Raw genomic sequence first — 15,756 nt, forward strand, 5'->3', positions numbered from 1 at the left:
TGTTACTGTGCAGAAAGTACTGGAATACCTAAGACTGACCTTGCATATTGAATTTACGTATACCAAAAAAAATTGCAAACCAGCAAATATCTCTGTTAAATCCGTCCTAGCATTAAAGAAGGTACGTCATACAAATTCGGCTAAAGTGTAATCTTAAGGTCAAGCAAAAGGAAACATTTGGACTGTGTTTAAGTTTTGGAGACAAAAGAAAGGAATAAGAGAAAAGGGAAGAGATAAAAGGAAGAAGAGTAGCTTTATTTTGACTATTTGCTTCTTGATACTTCTCACATCTACTGAGATGGATTTTGCACAGAAGTGAAAGGTGCTAGAGAGTCCTGGTGAAAACGCAGGGGTTACCCACGCTTGGTGCTATTTTCATACCCCAAGCTGTGCTGTCAGGTCTACAGACCTGTCAAAACTCAGATGCTGAGCATGAAGCCTGGACAGTTTCTAGGGCTCGCTCTCCCAGATTGGCATCATGAGTCGTTTTCTGCGTTGTGACCCCATGTATCAGGGAGAACTGTTTGATCTTATTTGTGATTTAGTAGAACAATGCAAGACACGTTTGATGCGCTGGGTCATGTCTCAGCCCTGGAAGAACAGGATGGGCAGGTGGTAAAGAGAGAATATTTATTGATAGACTTACATGTGAGATATGAAAAGATGCCCTGCAAAGATGTGTTGGGTACCCACCTTTCTCTCTATGTGTAGGGTCATTGTTGAGCAGCCAGAGAGCCAAAAGGTACCACGCACAGTAGAGTATGCGTGGTAGGACCAGCATGACCATCTTGGAGCCCAGCATGGCAAGAAACTTTGACCTGCTGTGAGCCAGCTTCATGACTTCGTTAAACCTGTTTGTGTCTCTTCACCTTCACAGTAGCTGTGCAAACATCCGAAGGTGCATCTGGCTCAACAACTGTGTAATGCTCTTCTCACTTGGTTTCATGTTACTTCCCCAAAGCACAGTCACTAACTGTATTATTTTTTCTGGAAAATTAGCCTGTGTTGAACACATTTACAGAGGCCATTCGTTTTATGAACAGTGTCCAAAGATGGTGTTTTGCCAAATGTGGCCTTCATCATCTTCCTTAAGTGAAGGATGTGACAAAATAGGTGAATTAGATGCAAACTGGAAGTCAGCCAATTTTCAAATTAGATTATTTCGGCCAGTTTTTACAGAAGAGTATGAACTTCCCAGTTCCTGTACATAATCTAATGTTTTTTGATAATTTTTAAAAACGGTGCAGAAACTTGTCACGTTGCTTTGGATGGAAATGAAAAGATGCTGTAGCTCTTTCCGATATCAAAACCAGGAGTAGAAAGAGGAGAAGTGGACAAAAATAGTAATACTCGTATGGACTCAATTGCAAAGAAAATCAAAGATAAGGAATCTTTTCATTGTTCTTTATCCCATCTGTTTGTGCTAGGCACTGAATGAGGGAAAGACATTGCTTTTCCAAGCTATATATTGCCATCCTTGGCTGTGTCACACATGCAGAGGGGACAGGAAACCTTCAGCGGTCAAGTTTTGGTAGCTGAGGTATCACATCTTCCGTGCAAAATGGCTGTTGGCCAACGAGGACATCTGCATGAGCAGCTGCAAAGCTGTTGGCCTCTGTTCCTCTCTTCTGACATTCAGTAAAGGTCTCAGTTAAGATCACCTCTTTCCTTCTGGTAATCTGTAGCGGCACCTTCTACATCAGTGTCTGTCAGTGTTTCCGCTATTAACTCCTTCTATTTTCCTGGTATTTGACTTGGCTGTAAAAATTTGCTCTTGGCAAATATGTGGCATACCAAATCCGTTCTTATTAGCACATCCAAAATGTATTTAATCACTCCCCTGCACTATACTCTACTAAAATGATGCTTTAGTGGAGAAGGTTAGTTGATGCGTACCTGGATCTATTCGCTAACACAGGTCAAATTCACTCTTTACACACCATTTGCAGAATGAAATTACGCAGAATTCAAATTAGAAATTACATAGCATTCAAATTGAGTTTAAGAAAATAATAATTCTATGCTACAATTTTTTGCTCGGAAGAGGAGAGTAGGTTACTCATATTGCTTTCCATGTATCAGCAATGTACGCATATTTCTATGTGTGCATTCACCAAAATAAACATAAAATTGGAGACAAAGCAGACTTACCTGACGTGTTTCTGACTTGTTATAATAGTAAGAACGGTTTCATTTCTACCATAGGCAGGTATGAGGGACGGTGATCAATAAAATAGCAGGGGATGCCCTGCCCTTTACTGTCCTGCTGACATCCCGTGACCCAGCAGGAGAGGTTGAGGGCAGGGGGGAGCAGGTGTGGGATGCTTCTGTCTTTTCAGAAGGGTCACTTCTACCTCTCACCCAATTGCCTGAAAAAAAGTCAATAAAATAATGGGTACTTATATTGCATGAAAACGTTTTGGCTTAGTTTTTCTTAGAGGTAGAAACAAGCATTTATTCTGCTCAGCATTGCTATTTTCAGTTGTCTCGCCTTTTCCTTCGGTACTCTATCGTTGTCTGTAAGGAACATGATTTTTCCTCATTATTGGAGCTTTATAACTTTTCTGGTTTGCTCTATCCAATCTCTTTTTTTTGTCTTTTTAAATTTGGAGGAAAATTTCCAGAAGGACTAAAGTGCTTGAGGAACCTGAATTTAATTTTCAAAAATGAGCTAAGAATCTGGGTCCCATTGCAAGTCAGAAAAAAAATGAAAAAAATCCCACTGACTTTCCGGCTTTTGTTTCCCTTCTGCAAACAATTTGACTTTTCCTTCCCCTGCTTTCCTTCGGTGCAATGGGGGTTTTGGTTTTTGCTGGGGACTGTTAGCTGTGGAGTTCATTTTTGTGTTTCACTTGATTGCAATTTATTGTTTTGCTGCTCTCTCCCCTGGGTTAAACTCACTCATTACTTTGAATCAAAGGCACCATGCAAACAAATAAAATCTAATCTAATATAATATTCTACTCTAATGGATTCCTTACAGTCTCTCTTCTTGCCAATCCTATTGTTCCTATCTTTTAAGCTTCAGCAATGAAATCAAGGTGGTTGTTGCCCAGAAGGGTTGATGTCTCCCTGGCCTTGCTCATATGCACAGTGTCAAAGAAGGGCAGAAGTCATCGCTCACTTCCCCAAGAAAGTCATTTGTAACATGCAGCTAGTTACTTTTCAAATCCAGAAGTCAATAACCTGTGATAGATTATTATTTGAAGTAATAAGCTTACTGTGGCTAGACCCTGCACCACTAATATAAAAATACGCCACAGCAAATGTTTGACATGATCCTATCCAGCACCTCTCTGTCGTGCAGCTAATACTTACAAATTGTGTTTCTCTCTTATATATGTAACTGTGCCTCTCGTTTCCTACATCTTCATTGCCTTTGCTGTTGTTGCTCTGTTAGACTCTCATTCAAGTAGGGAGCAAATCATCTGAAATTTTGCTGTTTAAGTTTTCTAATCCTTTTTTCTTTTTATTTCCTTGCTTTAACTGAGTTTGTTTCTTCTCTTCTGAAAAGTACTCATTGCACATAATAACCAGTGTTATTTTCCTGGGGAAATAACAGAATATTTTATTTTTATGTGACTTACATGTCTTCTGTTAAAGAGTTTTTTGATTATTTTTGGATCCTCTTCCTGCAAATCAGTCAATTTGTGTTTCTTACACGTTACGCATCACCCTCGGAGTGCTGAGAAATTAATGTACAGCAGTCTCAGTAAAATGCAGCCACCCTTTTCATGCCTTCCTCCCCCTCTTCCCATAGCATTCAGGCATCTGACCTTCATCGAGGAAGGACATTTATCACCAGCACCATCTAGCCATCTGTTAGTATACTTGTCCTCCCTGGTGCACGTTCTTGTAAATAGGAGCATTATGGATCACTTTAGGCTTATAACCCAAGTAAACAGTTATGAAGGGTGTTGATGATAACTCAAGGACTCAAACACAAGAGTGTTGCAGTTTGTAATATGGTTAAAACAGGAATCACAAATCACTCTTAATAATATTTTACATTCAGTATTTCAAAAATGTTTCTTTCTTTGGGTGTCCACCATGGTGCAAATATCCATGCCTTGTTCCCATGCAGACCTCCTGTAGCGCTGATCTTGGCATTTATATAGGTCTCCAAAGTCTTAACGGACTTAAGACCATAAGCAGTGAATTGAGATGTTTGTTAGTGGGGTTTATAGCTGTGAAATGTTGGGAAGTGTGTCAGCTCCAAGGCAGAACCTTCCTTAGTATTTTAATTTATTAATGGCAGATTTGCCTTCCAAGGAACAAAGTTTAAGACTATATTCAGCAGCACATTTTTCACTTCAAGTCCATTTCCTGATTCATCCTTTCCAATCCTCAGCACCGATGGCTACTGCTTTACCATAATAGAAGAAGACGAGTCCGGTGGACATTTAGTCACGAAGGGATGTCTCGGATTAGAGGGCTCAGACTTCCAGTGTCGGGTAAGAAAGCATTTGCTGATGGAGCAACACTTGGCTTTTGGACACCTTTGAAACGAAGTGCAGTCAACAGGCATTACTATTTCACTTCTGTTCATTTGGCAGATAGTTGCTCTGCATTGATTGCTGAGAGGAGTTCATTTATATCCCAAAATGGTGAAATTATAGCTGCTTCTAACAATAACTTCAGGTTTAGGGTTTGGCACAGCTGTTGCTAGTAACACCTCTGCTCAGAGGAAGTTGGAATTTAGAGAAATGCAGTTTAATTCTTTAAGTCTCCGTGGTAGCTAAAGTTATTTAGGATGTTATTTGATGGCCTGCAGTGACCTTTATGTCTTATATGCCGTTGCACTTTGGTTTTGGATTTCTGAGCTAGAAATTCCCTTCACATCCAGTGCTTGCCCGATGGAGAGCAAATCTTGCTGCAGGAATGGAAGGGCTATGGGCAATGGAGCGAGGTGGCTATAAAGCGTTTGCCATTCCTAATGTTAACCTTAAATGATTTTGCATGAGTACAGGAACAGTCTAACCATCAAGGTCCATAGAAAGTGTTTTGCCCAGCTTCCCATGAGAGCAGAAGCAGCAGCTAAATTAGTCCGCACAGCAATTCCTCTGTTATTCTGGCTAAACTGTTTTGAATGCCCACGTTAACTTATTTTTGTAATATAATTCTAACTGATGGACGTGTGTGACTTTCACAGTTCTGTCTTGTACCACTAGAGTCAATCCGTCCTTTCTGCAGCACTAGGGCACCAATAGAAATATGTTTGGTGTGAATTAATCTCTTAATCATCTAGATGAAATGTTGCTGGATACTCTTGTGGCAGAAGTCCTTACTCCACACATCCAAGAAATCTGTAACAGACTGCAGTCCAGCTAACAAGCACATCTTCCTCTCAAGTGCCAGAATGACATTGCGTGTTTACAACACAGATAATTACTTTGCTTTCTATCGAATTGTCTCTTGCAGGACACTCCTATTCCACACCAAAGAAGATCTATTGAATGTTGCACAGGCCAAGATTACTGTAACAAACACCTTCACCCCACGCTGCCGCCGCTGAAAAATCGAGGTAAGGGGAAGTAAATCCAGACCCAAACTGATATTTTTCTGCTGTTGCTCTTTGTCTGGATTCCTTTAGGTCACACGGAGAGTGGTGCCTTGACCCGTGGTTGCTGGTACTTGCTATTATTCATATTGCATACATGTAGTGAGCATGCGATACATGCGTTAGAGTTGTGCAATATTGTCCTAGCACAGACCTGCTGGCTACCAGCAGTCATCCCAGAGAACCTGGCTTAGTCGTGGCAGAGGATGTCTCTTGCTTGGACGTTTTTAGCCTGATAAAAAAATTGAATCCACTTTCTACTCCCTGCAATACACATTACTGTTCTTCATAACTCCACACATATCTGGGACCACATCTCCACTGTTTAATCAGTCAGTTCAAGTTGACTGAAGTCCATTAAGCTTTTCTTATTTAACGGACATGACAATCCAGTACCAGGGCAATAACTAGTCGCTAAAGCGGATTTTCTACTTGAAAACTGTAGCTGAAAATAGAATGTAGAGTAAGAACTCATGCACTGATTTATTTGTTTTATTTTGTTATTTGAAAACAAATGGACATGTATTAACTTAGATTCTGGGGCAAGGTTTTAGCTTTTTTGTTTGTTTAAACATCACTTTCTGAAAGCTGGTAAAACTATTTTGGCTGGATGTTGCAGAATACATTATATAAAAATGTATTCCTAAGTAAGTGTAAACTCATCCATCATAAACTCTTGGGATTGGCAGCAATGGCCAAGATTTGTAGTGGTCAGCATGGAGTTTAGTCTGCAAGAGTCAGTTCGAAGTTGCAGGAGGATTTGTAATCGTGGTGCTCCGAGCTGAAAATCCAGGTAAGTGTGAGGATACTCTCTTAATTACGCAAACAGCAGATACTTACACAAATGCACTAATAAAAGCTGTTCCCTTCACGCTTATGAAATTCTGCACAGATAGGCTGCAGAATCAGGCCTGTGGAGAGTAGTATGTAAATATTTCACTGTTTACTAGCAAGACATGAAGTCAGAGAAACCTCATAAAATTCTGACTTCCAGCATAAGAGTTATGTACTACTTTGTTGGTTTTTTCATTTTAAGAAGTTCTTTGGACTGAAAGAGAAGCTCCAAAAGGAAGTCAATATTTGTTCACACTTACTTAGTACATCAATAAATATCATTTCAGTTTGGAAAACGCTGCCATGATCTGTTCTTGCAGCTGAGTTTATTCTATGTTAAAACTACTTAAAAATATTGGACCAATGCCTTACACTAGACATCTGCCTTATTAAGATTTTACTTATTTGGCAATATGACCTGCTACTTATACAGAAAGCAATAAAATGAGCTTTTGGTAGTGGCAGAAGTTGTTTGGATCAACATTGGGTTTGCTCCGTATATAGAAAGCATTACTTGAGCACCATGGTGGCAGACCCATGAAATAGCAGAGAGAATATTTGTTGAAAGAAAAATTTCATAGAGTTGAAACAGGACTCGAACTGCTCTGTGTTGCACAGTTGCCTATTTTAGCACGACAAACAAAAGGCGATGTATTCACTCAACATGTTCTGAAGACTTTTGTTTGAAATAAGCTCTTGCACTACTGGTATCCTGATATAGTGTATTGTGGAAATACATTTCCGGAGCTGCTTCATTAAATGTGGCTGGACAGGGCTGAAGTCAGCACCTTTGTTAAAGCCTTAAGGAAATATGTCATTTTTGGTGCCAGACTTGTTTTAATTTGTCGTTGCTATATCCTAGTATGAAAGCTCAGAGAAATACCATAATTTGAAATGTAGATCATCACTGCAACCAGGTACAAATACTATGTACAAATACATGCTAGTGACAGTGCTATGGCTGTGATCATTGTTTCTATTGGAAACATTTAGATTAGGCTGTGATTGACTAAGTACTGTTAGAATTGTATACCAAATTTAACACAAACTGTAAGTACAAAGGAAGAGAAGATGAACTTAAAAACAAGCTTCTAGGAACAACCTCCTGACCTCCAGGATTCCACAAAAAATATGTATGTTCCTCAGCATTTAAAAAGCAAACAGAAATTGGGCTTCTGATGAACTTAAGTCCGAGGTCATGTCTCATAGGAAAGAGTCTAGGGAGAGCATCCAGCTGCGGGTCAGAGGTTGTTGAACTGCAAATTAACCTACGCACCAAGGTAACATCTACAAAGGCAAACAACTTGTTCTCAAAGTGCATTTCCAGACCTGGCATGTGCTCGAAAGTGGGCTTTACCCTCTCCCCATAAAAAGAAAGAAGGACCACATACGTGAAAGCGGGAACTAGAAGAATTAACGCTGTTGAAAGCAAGGCTTATTCATAAAGATGGAAGAAATAACAGCTAAGCCTAAGTTTTGAGTTCATCTCAGTACAGAACTAGCAGGATAAAATACCCCAGAGAAATTGTGAAGTCCTTGTCCCAGCTGTACATCTGTGTTATTAAGGAAATGAGAGTCATAATTGGGTCTGATACAACACCTCTGCTTTAAACAATAAAAGATATTCCTGGAAATCCTGGTGAAAGTGCAGGCTGAGACCAGTCGAAAGAAGAAATATGTCTTTACTGATTTAGAGCCTATATAAGCAGAAGTGGTGGTGCCACCGTGTCTGGCTCCCTGCCTGTAGAGCTAGTGATGAATGGGCAAGGGAACGATTGGAGCAATGATGGGGTTTGATGTGTGCACACAGTCTCCACGCCTCAGATTTCACTGCAGTTTTCACTCGGATAACCGTAACATTGTGAACTGGAGGGACTTGAGAAGGGAGGAGGAACTCCTCTCCCTTTGATATGCTGACTTCTCCCTTGAACCTGCTGGGTGGCATTTTCAGTGCGCTCCTCAGCACGGTCCTGTGATGGCAAAGTGAGGGGAACGAGTGGTGGAAGAGGGAGAAATCACAGGAAAATAACTGAAAAGGCAGCTTGGTATCACCAAAGCCCTCCTTTTGTTGCCATGTCTCCCTTTCTGTGCTGCTCACCAGTGACACCTGTGCCCACCACTGTTTTCATACAACATAAAACTGCCAATGTGTCATTTGCTGGGCTTCGCTATTATCAGCTGGCCGAGCTATAAGAAGAAGCTTCCCAAACCTACCGCATGTTTGTTCTGCACTCCCCACACCGTGTTCCTGGTGATCCCTCACTGTTGCCTCCATGGAAGTTACTGCTTATTCTCACAACCCCACTGCTTGGCATGTTGTAGTTGCCAAGTAACGTAACACTAAAAAGCACAGCACTAAACTTAAAGGACAGAGTATCTCCATCACGCAAACTGGCACCAGCTGGTACCCAACACAGTCTTCACCATTGAGCCCATGAACCGGTGATTCAGCGGACGCAGCGCTGAGCTGCCCCGTCCCTCCGCCTGGTCGAGGAGGTGCCAAAAATGGTGCAGGGAAAGGGAGGCTTGTCCTGCTGCTCTGTGGGGAACACAGAGATTTGGTCTCCAGCACTACCAGCCTGGCTCAGTTCAGCAGAACAGACAGACATTGCTGCTATAAGAACGGGGGCATGCATTTAATCTTATATTGTCCAGGTGCCAGTGGGTTTATGATGTCCTCAAGTGAGCAAACAAATGAGATTCTGCCCAAATGCTTTGAAAAACGCAGGAAGTATTGGAAAGGTGAGACAATAGCTCACTTATCATCAGTGTTGCCTCTTGCCACACAGAACCAAATAAATACAAAGACATGTGGAAGTTATTCTCCTCTTGTGTGAGAGTCAGTCGCATGCCCATAATGTGCACAGTGAACCGTTTCTAAAGCTATGTTAGGTGATTTTGCCAGCATGGGGGACATCACCTACTGCAAGAGTGTGAGCATCTCTGCTGCTGCAGTCCGCATTGGCCGCTGCCGGCACAGAGATGAAGCCACGTTCCTTTATGTCTTGCATGCTTTCCTTGAACTTGCTTCCCATAATTGCATTCAGGTAACAAAAAATTTTGCAGCGTTGGAGTCTGAAGTTTGCTTGAGCGACACAGCACTTCCAAAACGCCTTCTGACCTCTGGGAAAATCAAACTGCGTTTATTTACTTTTCTGAACGGGAGAAGCCTATTAGGAGCACCGAACACAGGGTTTGAATCATTTAAAATGATCCAAATTTGATTAAGATTTCAACATCTTTATCATTCCCAGTTGTACATACTTGGACAGACACAACAAGCATGAACAGTGTGGGTGCTTTACAAGTTCTGGTAGCACAACACTGTGTTTTCCCATGGGTTTGCTCTCTGGCATATGCGAGTACGAGCAAGATCTGAATTGCTCCCTCTGCGTCTGATTTCAACATTCATTTCTGCTGAGCACAAAGCCCAGCTTCCATCGTGGCTTATCCTGCAAAGTGGGAAAACTCTCGTTGAGAACAGATATCTGAATTTCTCCCAAGTACAAAAATCCTGTTATATGGTCTATTCATCCTCTCCTCAGCTGATGGGCTGCAACACTTTAAACTGCAACAAACCTCATGTTTCAGAGGGACATGTCTGGCCAGCACAGGTGGCTCACAAACACGAACTTGAGCCCTCAGCGCTGTCGAGCAGCCATCACCTCCAGGAGAGAGCTCTGGATTCCCCGGTGGGCTCTCGGTTTCGGCTCACAGCCCAACTTGGAGTGGCAGCCCACGTAGAAATCTGCTCAGTAGAGGGAAGGGTAGACTCGAGTGTTTTCCTGCTAGACGTCGTGTCAGCGTCCTCTTTCAAAGGCATCGGCCGTGGCTTGAATGTTTGCATTGTTAATGCTCCCGGAGCAGGTAACGGCAGGTTAAAACATGACCAGTGCGATCAAAAGGTGCATGGTTGGTAATCTCTGTTTGTAGTGGAAAGGGGAAGGAAAGACATAGTTTGAGGGCAAAAACAGACGGAGAAGCTGGATCATTAAAATAAAAGAGCCTGATGGTAAACTAGGAGTCTCTTAGGAATCTCCTTGTGTCATTACCCTTGTAAATCTGAAATGCAATAGTGCCATTCCAGGATGAGTCGATACAGATAGGGTTCTTGCGTTTTGCAATGTGTTTGGCGTTAGCGTGAAGGATGCAAGAGAGCGAGGCTGGGAGAGCTTCAGGAAACATAGTCCTCATTTGTGTTTTACCAGATAGCAACTTTGGGAGGGCGGTGTGTGTGTCGGCATGCTGAAATACCACGATTTTGAAACCTTGCAGGATGGGGGGGTTAAAGAAGGATAGTGCTTGGTTTCTTTGTTTTTCAGCAGAGGAGCATGCATGAAGGTCAGGCTCGCTTGCCTGAGTTGAGAATACAAATTTGGAGGTTGATGGTACACTTCAAAGGAGAATGTGAGTCTCTCATGCAAAGATCGGCTGAAACATTTGAATAGTTTTTACGTCATGGCATTTTCTGCGAGTTATTTGAAACATTTCATTTTCGAAGTCTTTTACAGAATAGCTGCTGGAAGGGTAGTTTTGCCCACCAGCATAAGAAGGACTTGCTGGCACACAAGAGCGAATGGAGGAGAAAATTCCTGCTCAGGTCTTTATAGCAGGATTCAAGAAAACTATTATTCTGCAGGGATGGAAATATACTTTCAAGGTCTCTCATGGCCTGCCTTCTTGGGGGTTGGGTGGTCCGCTGTGTCTTCCCTCCCAGGCAAAATGCAGTTATTCTTTCTTTTTTCTATATTAACTGCTCGATAGGATGCTACTTAATAAGAGTGATTTAAGATAGAGACAGTAGTGTTGGTGTGTCCTGGCTGATCACTTAGGTTGAGACGCAGAGCTATGGGTGTTAATTGATTTTTCATTCAGAGCCAAACAGGGAATTGCAAATCAAGGCAATGTTTTGCCTGAGTGAGGACTGAAAAATCAAATAGGCTTTTGGAGGTGCCAGTTCTGCCCTGGCCAGTGAGGTTCAAAGGAGAAGGACACGAAATGTCTGGGAAATCCAGGAGTATCTTGCACAGCAGAAAATAAAGGGAATGATTCTGTGCTCACTGCACTTTTTAAGACGCGTGTGTCTTTCGATATTGACTTTGTACCACCTCCATTTCCAAATTTTCCACCTTCCTTGTTTTTAACCCCAGACTTTGCTGAAGGAAACATTCACCATAAGGCCCTGCTGATCTCGGTGACTGTTTGCAGTATACTTCTCGTGCTTATCATCATATTCTGCTACTTCAGGTAAATAAGGAATACTTTTATCAGCTTGTTAATGTTCCTCCCAACATTTATCTTTTAATAGACTCAGGAATTTTAAAAAATCGAAGCGCACCTAAAGGAGAGGAAATGAGAAACTGTAATTTTATGATGAGGAAAAATGTGTATTTTGTTCATTCTAGTTACAGATACACCTGGGTGACGTATTTCGTATAGCATCTTTTGCCTAGCATCCTAAAACACCATTCCAGGTAGAAACACAGATTATTCTTTACTGAGTCTAGGAAAGCGACATGTCAAATTTAATACACGGTCAATAAACCTAAGGTTTCTAAATATGTTTATGTGGTGAAGAACTGATCATAAGAAAAGGATACAGGAATGTAAGTAAATATTCCTAGAATGTTACCATAATCTACATATATTATTTTTAAATAATTTGTCATGTTTTTAAAATAGTCTCCAATCCCATGACTTTACGTTCTCTGGCTCCTAGGAGATCCACTGCAGTCAGTAAAATAAAACTGGATATTTACTTGGTCTGTCTTTTAAGCGTATTTAAGTTTCCAAAAGGAAAATATTTGGTTGCTTTGCAAACTTACACCAGAGTGCTTTGTCTTTGAGTTTTATACTTAGAATTTTGATGCTGAATAGGGTTGCTAAAAATAAAATAGGAAAATGTGGGCAGTGACTTCAGCGTATTCCTCAGGGAAGCCGAGGAAGCTGTGAGGCTATAAATGAAGCGAATGCAAAGGACGAGGTGCATTATTCACTGCACACGTGTTTGTTGTCTTCAAAGCTAATTTGATGTAAAACGGCAGGTACAAACGCCAAGAGACGAGGCCCCGCTACAGCATCGGGCTGGAGCAGGATGAGACCTTCATTCCCCCTGGAGAATCCCTCAAGGATCTGATCGAGCAGTCCCAGAGCTCAGGGAGCGGCTCCGGGCTCCCTCTCCTGGTAAGGAAACAATAGCATTTTAGTGCAAGTTTAAAAGGGAAAAACCAGTAGAGGGAGAAGACAAAATTTTTGCGGCACAAGAAATTATATTTATTTGTCCTCAGTTGACGTTTGAGGCTTTTTCTTCTCTCCCCAACATGACAAGGGTTTAAGCTGGAGAGCAGCTACTGTAGAAGCAAGAGACTTTTTTTCTTGTAGACTAAGCCGAAAAAGCTTAGTTGTTTGTTTTGCGTGGTTTTTTTTTTTTTTTGTACCTCAGCTTATTTTCTATCTTCACTACCATAAGGTAAGTACAGACTAATAGAGTTCACAGCAATTCATCAGGATTTACCCCAGTGTACAGGGCAGCATCTGGCCCACTGGTCTTGTTTCCTTCCTTTTTACGTGCAACACACAATAGCATTTCAAACCCTGACACATCGTCTGTATGCAAAGGGAACTGTAATTCATCAGACCTGGAACCTTTTTATGTGTAGACTTTGCATTCTGAAGTCAAGAGCGAATTATTTTTCCTGGTAGTGTGGCCATCTCAAAGGTAAAAGGCACAGGGATAGAGTTTGGGGTTATTTCTGAGCTGAGTCCAGGATGACTGAGCCCCCTGAGCTCATCGGCTGAAAAGGCAGAAGTTTTACCTTCTGCGGCAAAACAGTTCAGCTCACCAGGGGTTTTTTGTTTCTGCCAGGTTACTTACTCAAAATATTGCCTCTGATAAAATGAATTAGATTTCATTTCCATTTTTCAGAGATGATATGTACCTCTTGCCTCCCAAACCTATTAGTTTGTAGTGATCCTATTACTGTGGATGTTGTCCAGTGTTTAAATACAACCTACTATCCGTCTGTTTTTTTCCCACACATCTTTATTCTACGCCCTAAAGAAGAAATAAAATGAGAAGTTTTGTAATTCGTTAAAATGAAGCAACAGGATGACCAGTTGGTGAAAAATCTGACTGAAGTTGATTTTTTTCTAGCAGAAGTAAGTGTTCAGAGTCCCATTTAAATAGAGTCTCGATGTTTTTATTTTAAAAAATGCATTTTTCGGACAATTAACATAGCTTTTGAGGAAAAAGCTAAGTTGCCAAGTGGGTGCTGTGACTGGTGCTGAGCGTGGAAAACCCACGCACGTTTTTCTCTGTTGAGAGATGCTCCTTCATTCTGGTCTAGGCTTCAAGAAAGCTCTGTCACATCGCATACCAGTGTCCCTCTAGCAGCCATGGAAAGGGAGGCATTATGCTCCCAATTTAGGACCATTCCTAATGAGTCCTTCCAACTGATGTGTGAGGAGTTCTTGTTTTGTTCGCTTTGGGTTTTTTTTTTTGCGTAACACCTGCCACATCAACGGCTTGGTCAGTGCTTGGTGCTCCTACCTGTTACAGTGGCAGAAAGAGCATAATAAATTAGAGCAAACTCAAGGAACTTGGGTGCTCTTCTCTGAGAGGATGTCTTCCCATACATTTCTTTTTTTCCCAGACTTTCCCTTTAAGTAGTGATTTTCTGTGGAAGAGAAGAAAAAAGAGAGCTATAATGAATCTTGCATTTGGTAAGAGATCTTCTTTGCATTTTTCAGACAGCTACAACTGCTGCAGGCTCAGTAGAAATGCACAGATTAATACCTCTGGGCCCATGCCTGAAACAAATATATAGAAAGTGCCTGGCAATAGTGCTCTAGACTTTATTGTGGAAGAGTTTGATTTTAACTGTATTATTTCTTATGCAAAGACTGAAATGTTTAAGTTATTATTTCAAGAAAGTAAGCCACAAATGATTTATAAACAAATACTTTATGATAAACAGTAATGTCTTCCTTCTGTGCAGGACATTTATTCTAATGGGTACAGATATTATCTCGAAAACAAGCATTAGCCAAGATTTTATTGATACTTTGACATTCAGCAAGTGTTCTTTCTCCTGACCTGTTTGTACCTCTGGCAGAAAAGGTTGCTGCAGGTCAAATGCTGCCAATCCAATTTTAAACAAACAAACAAAAAAATTCGGTAAGTGGTAAATAAAGGCTTTGAACCAACAAACTGGGGTGCACAAGCAAGGAGAACCCCATTGGCCCTGACAGAGCAAGAAGTGTAGGTGAAGCTGTTGCCCCCATGAGTCCACATGCAAAATCAAGGAAGGAGATTAGACACTGGGGCCATTTATTTCAGTGGTCTCTATGAAGGGTTTGCTGAATTACAGTTTGATCTCTGCCTTTTCATGTATTTTTTTCCTAATTCCTCCTCCAATGAGTTTTGCTTTTCAAGGGACTGCATCCCAACTGCATCTATAGAAACATTGAAGTTACAAAAGGTTGGTTTGTCTGAATTTTGCATTAGCTGAGTGCATTTAGCTGAACACCAGAAAAACAGAAGGTAGAAAATAGAAATAGCTGGTAATTGGGCTCATTCCAGTCAGGGAAAGGAAACAAAGGGCAATGTAAGCTCACCTGGCTGCTTGCAGAGCTCAAGCAGCGAAATATGCAGATTTGAAGAGAAATGAAAAAAAGAAACCAACCCCACTCAGTGTAAATAATTCACATGAACACATCATTCACCATGCTTGTGGAATCAGTTCATCCTACAGTTTCGATTAACCAATTTGTTTTAGAGATTATAATCAGTTTACGATGCAAGAAAGGGCTGAATTCCTTAAAATAAAATAAATTCTTCATAAGAAATCATTTGACTAGTTCTAGCAAGAGGAAACCAGGTTAAGGCCCTTGACATAGTATTCTGCCGCCTGAAAACTCAGAACAGAAATGTGTGTTTCATTTTCTTAATGTAATTTAAGAAGGAACTTTTCATCATTAAGTATTGTAATTCCATGTGCTTTATGATGCCATTACATATATTTACACAAATTAAGTTATTTGCTATAACTGCATTATTGTTCAGGATGCATTTTTAAAACGGGCAGAATAGAAAGCGACAATGCTAAGATGACATTACAGCAAAATTCCAATGTAATATAACTATTGTTCAATCACTATATGAGAGTATAAAAGAGAATAAATCCATTTAAAAAATTAAGGCTAATCTCTGTTCTTGGCTTTCACTGATGTTAATAAAAAATAATGGCATTGAAGCCACCATCTTGGAAGTCTAAGAAATACATTGCAGGGCTTAAAAAATGATACTCTCTTTAAACGACAAGAAGAAAGCTGTGACCTTTGAAATGGCTTTGCATGAATGC

At 40.9% G+C, this 15,756-nt stretch overlaps 1 protein-coding gene across 2 annotated transcripts in view; it reads left to right on the top strand.

Annotated features, from left to right (window-relative positions):
- Positions 1 to 15,756, top strand: part of BMPR1B (bone morphogenetic protein receptor type 1B) — a 222,748-nt gene that overhangs the window by 199,875 nt on the left and 7,117 nt on the right. Inside the window, exons 4-7 of one of the 2 annotated variants that reach the window (XM_065633542.1) lie at positions 4,352 to 4,454; positions 5,422 to 5,524; positions 11,545 to 11,641; positions 12,439 to 12,577. In XM_065633542.1, the coding sequence (XP_065489614.1) occupies positions 4,352 to 4,454; positions 5,422 to 5,524; positions 11,545 to 11,641; positions 12,439 to 12,577 (442 nt within the window). Of the gene's footprint in view, positions 1 to 4,351; positions 4,455 to 5,421; positions 5,525 to 10,724; positions 10,802 to 11,544; positions 11,642 to 12,438; positions 12,578 to 15,756 lie in introns of those variants that run through there. The other variant, XM_065633543.1, reaches the window with a different exon arrangement.

This window comes from Caloenas nicobarica, chromosome 4 (assembly GCF_036013445.1).
Source record: "Caloenas nicobarica isolate bCalNic1 chromosome 4, bCalNic1.hap1, whole genome shotgun sequence".
Taxonomy (NCBI): Eukaryota; Metazoa; Chordata; class Aves; order Columbiformes; family Columbidae; genus Caloenas; species Caloenas nicobarica.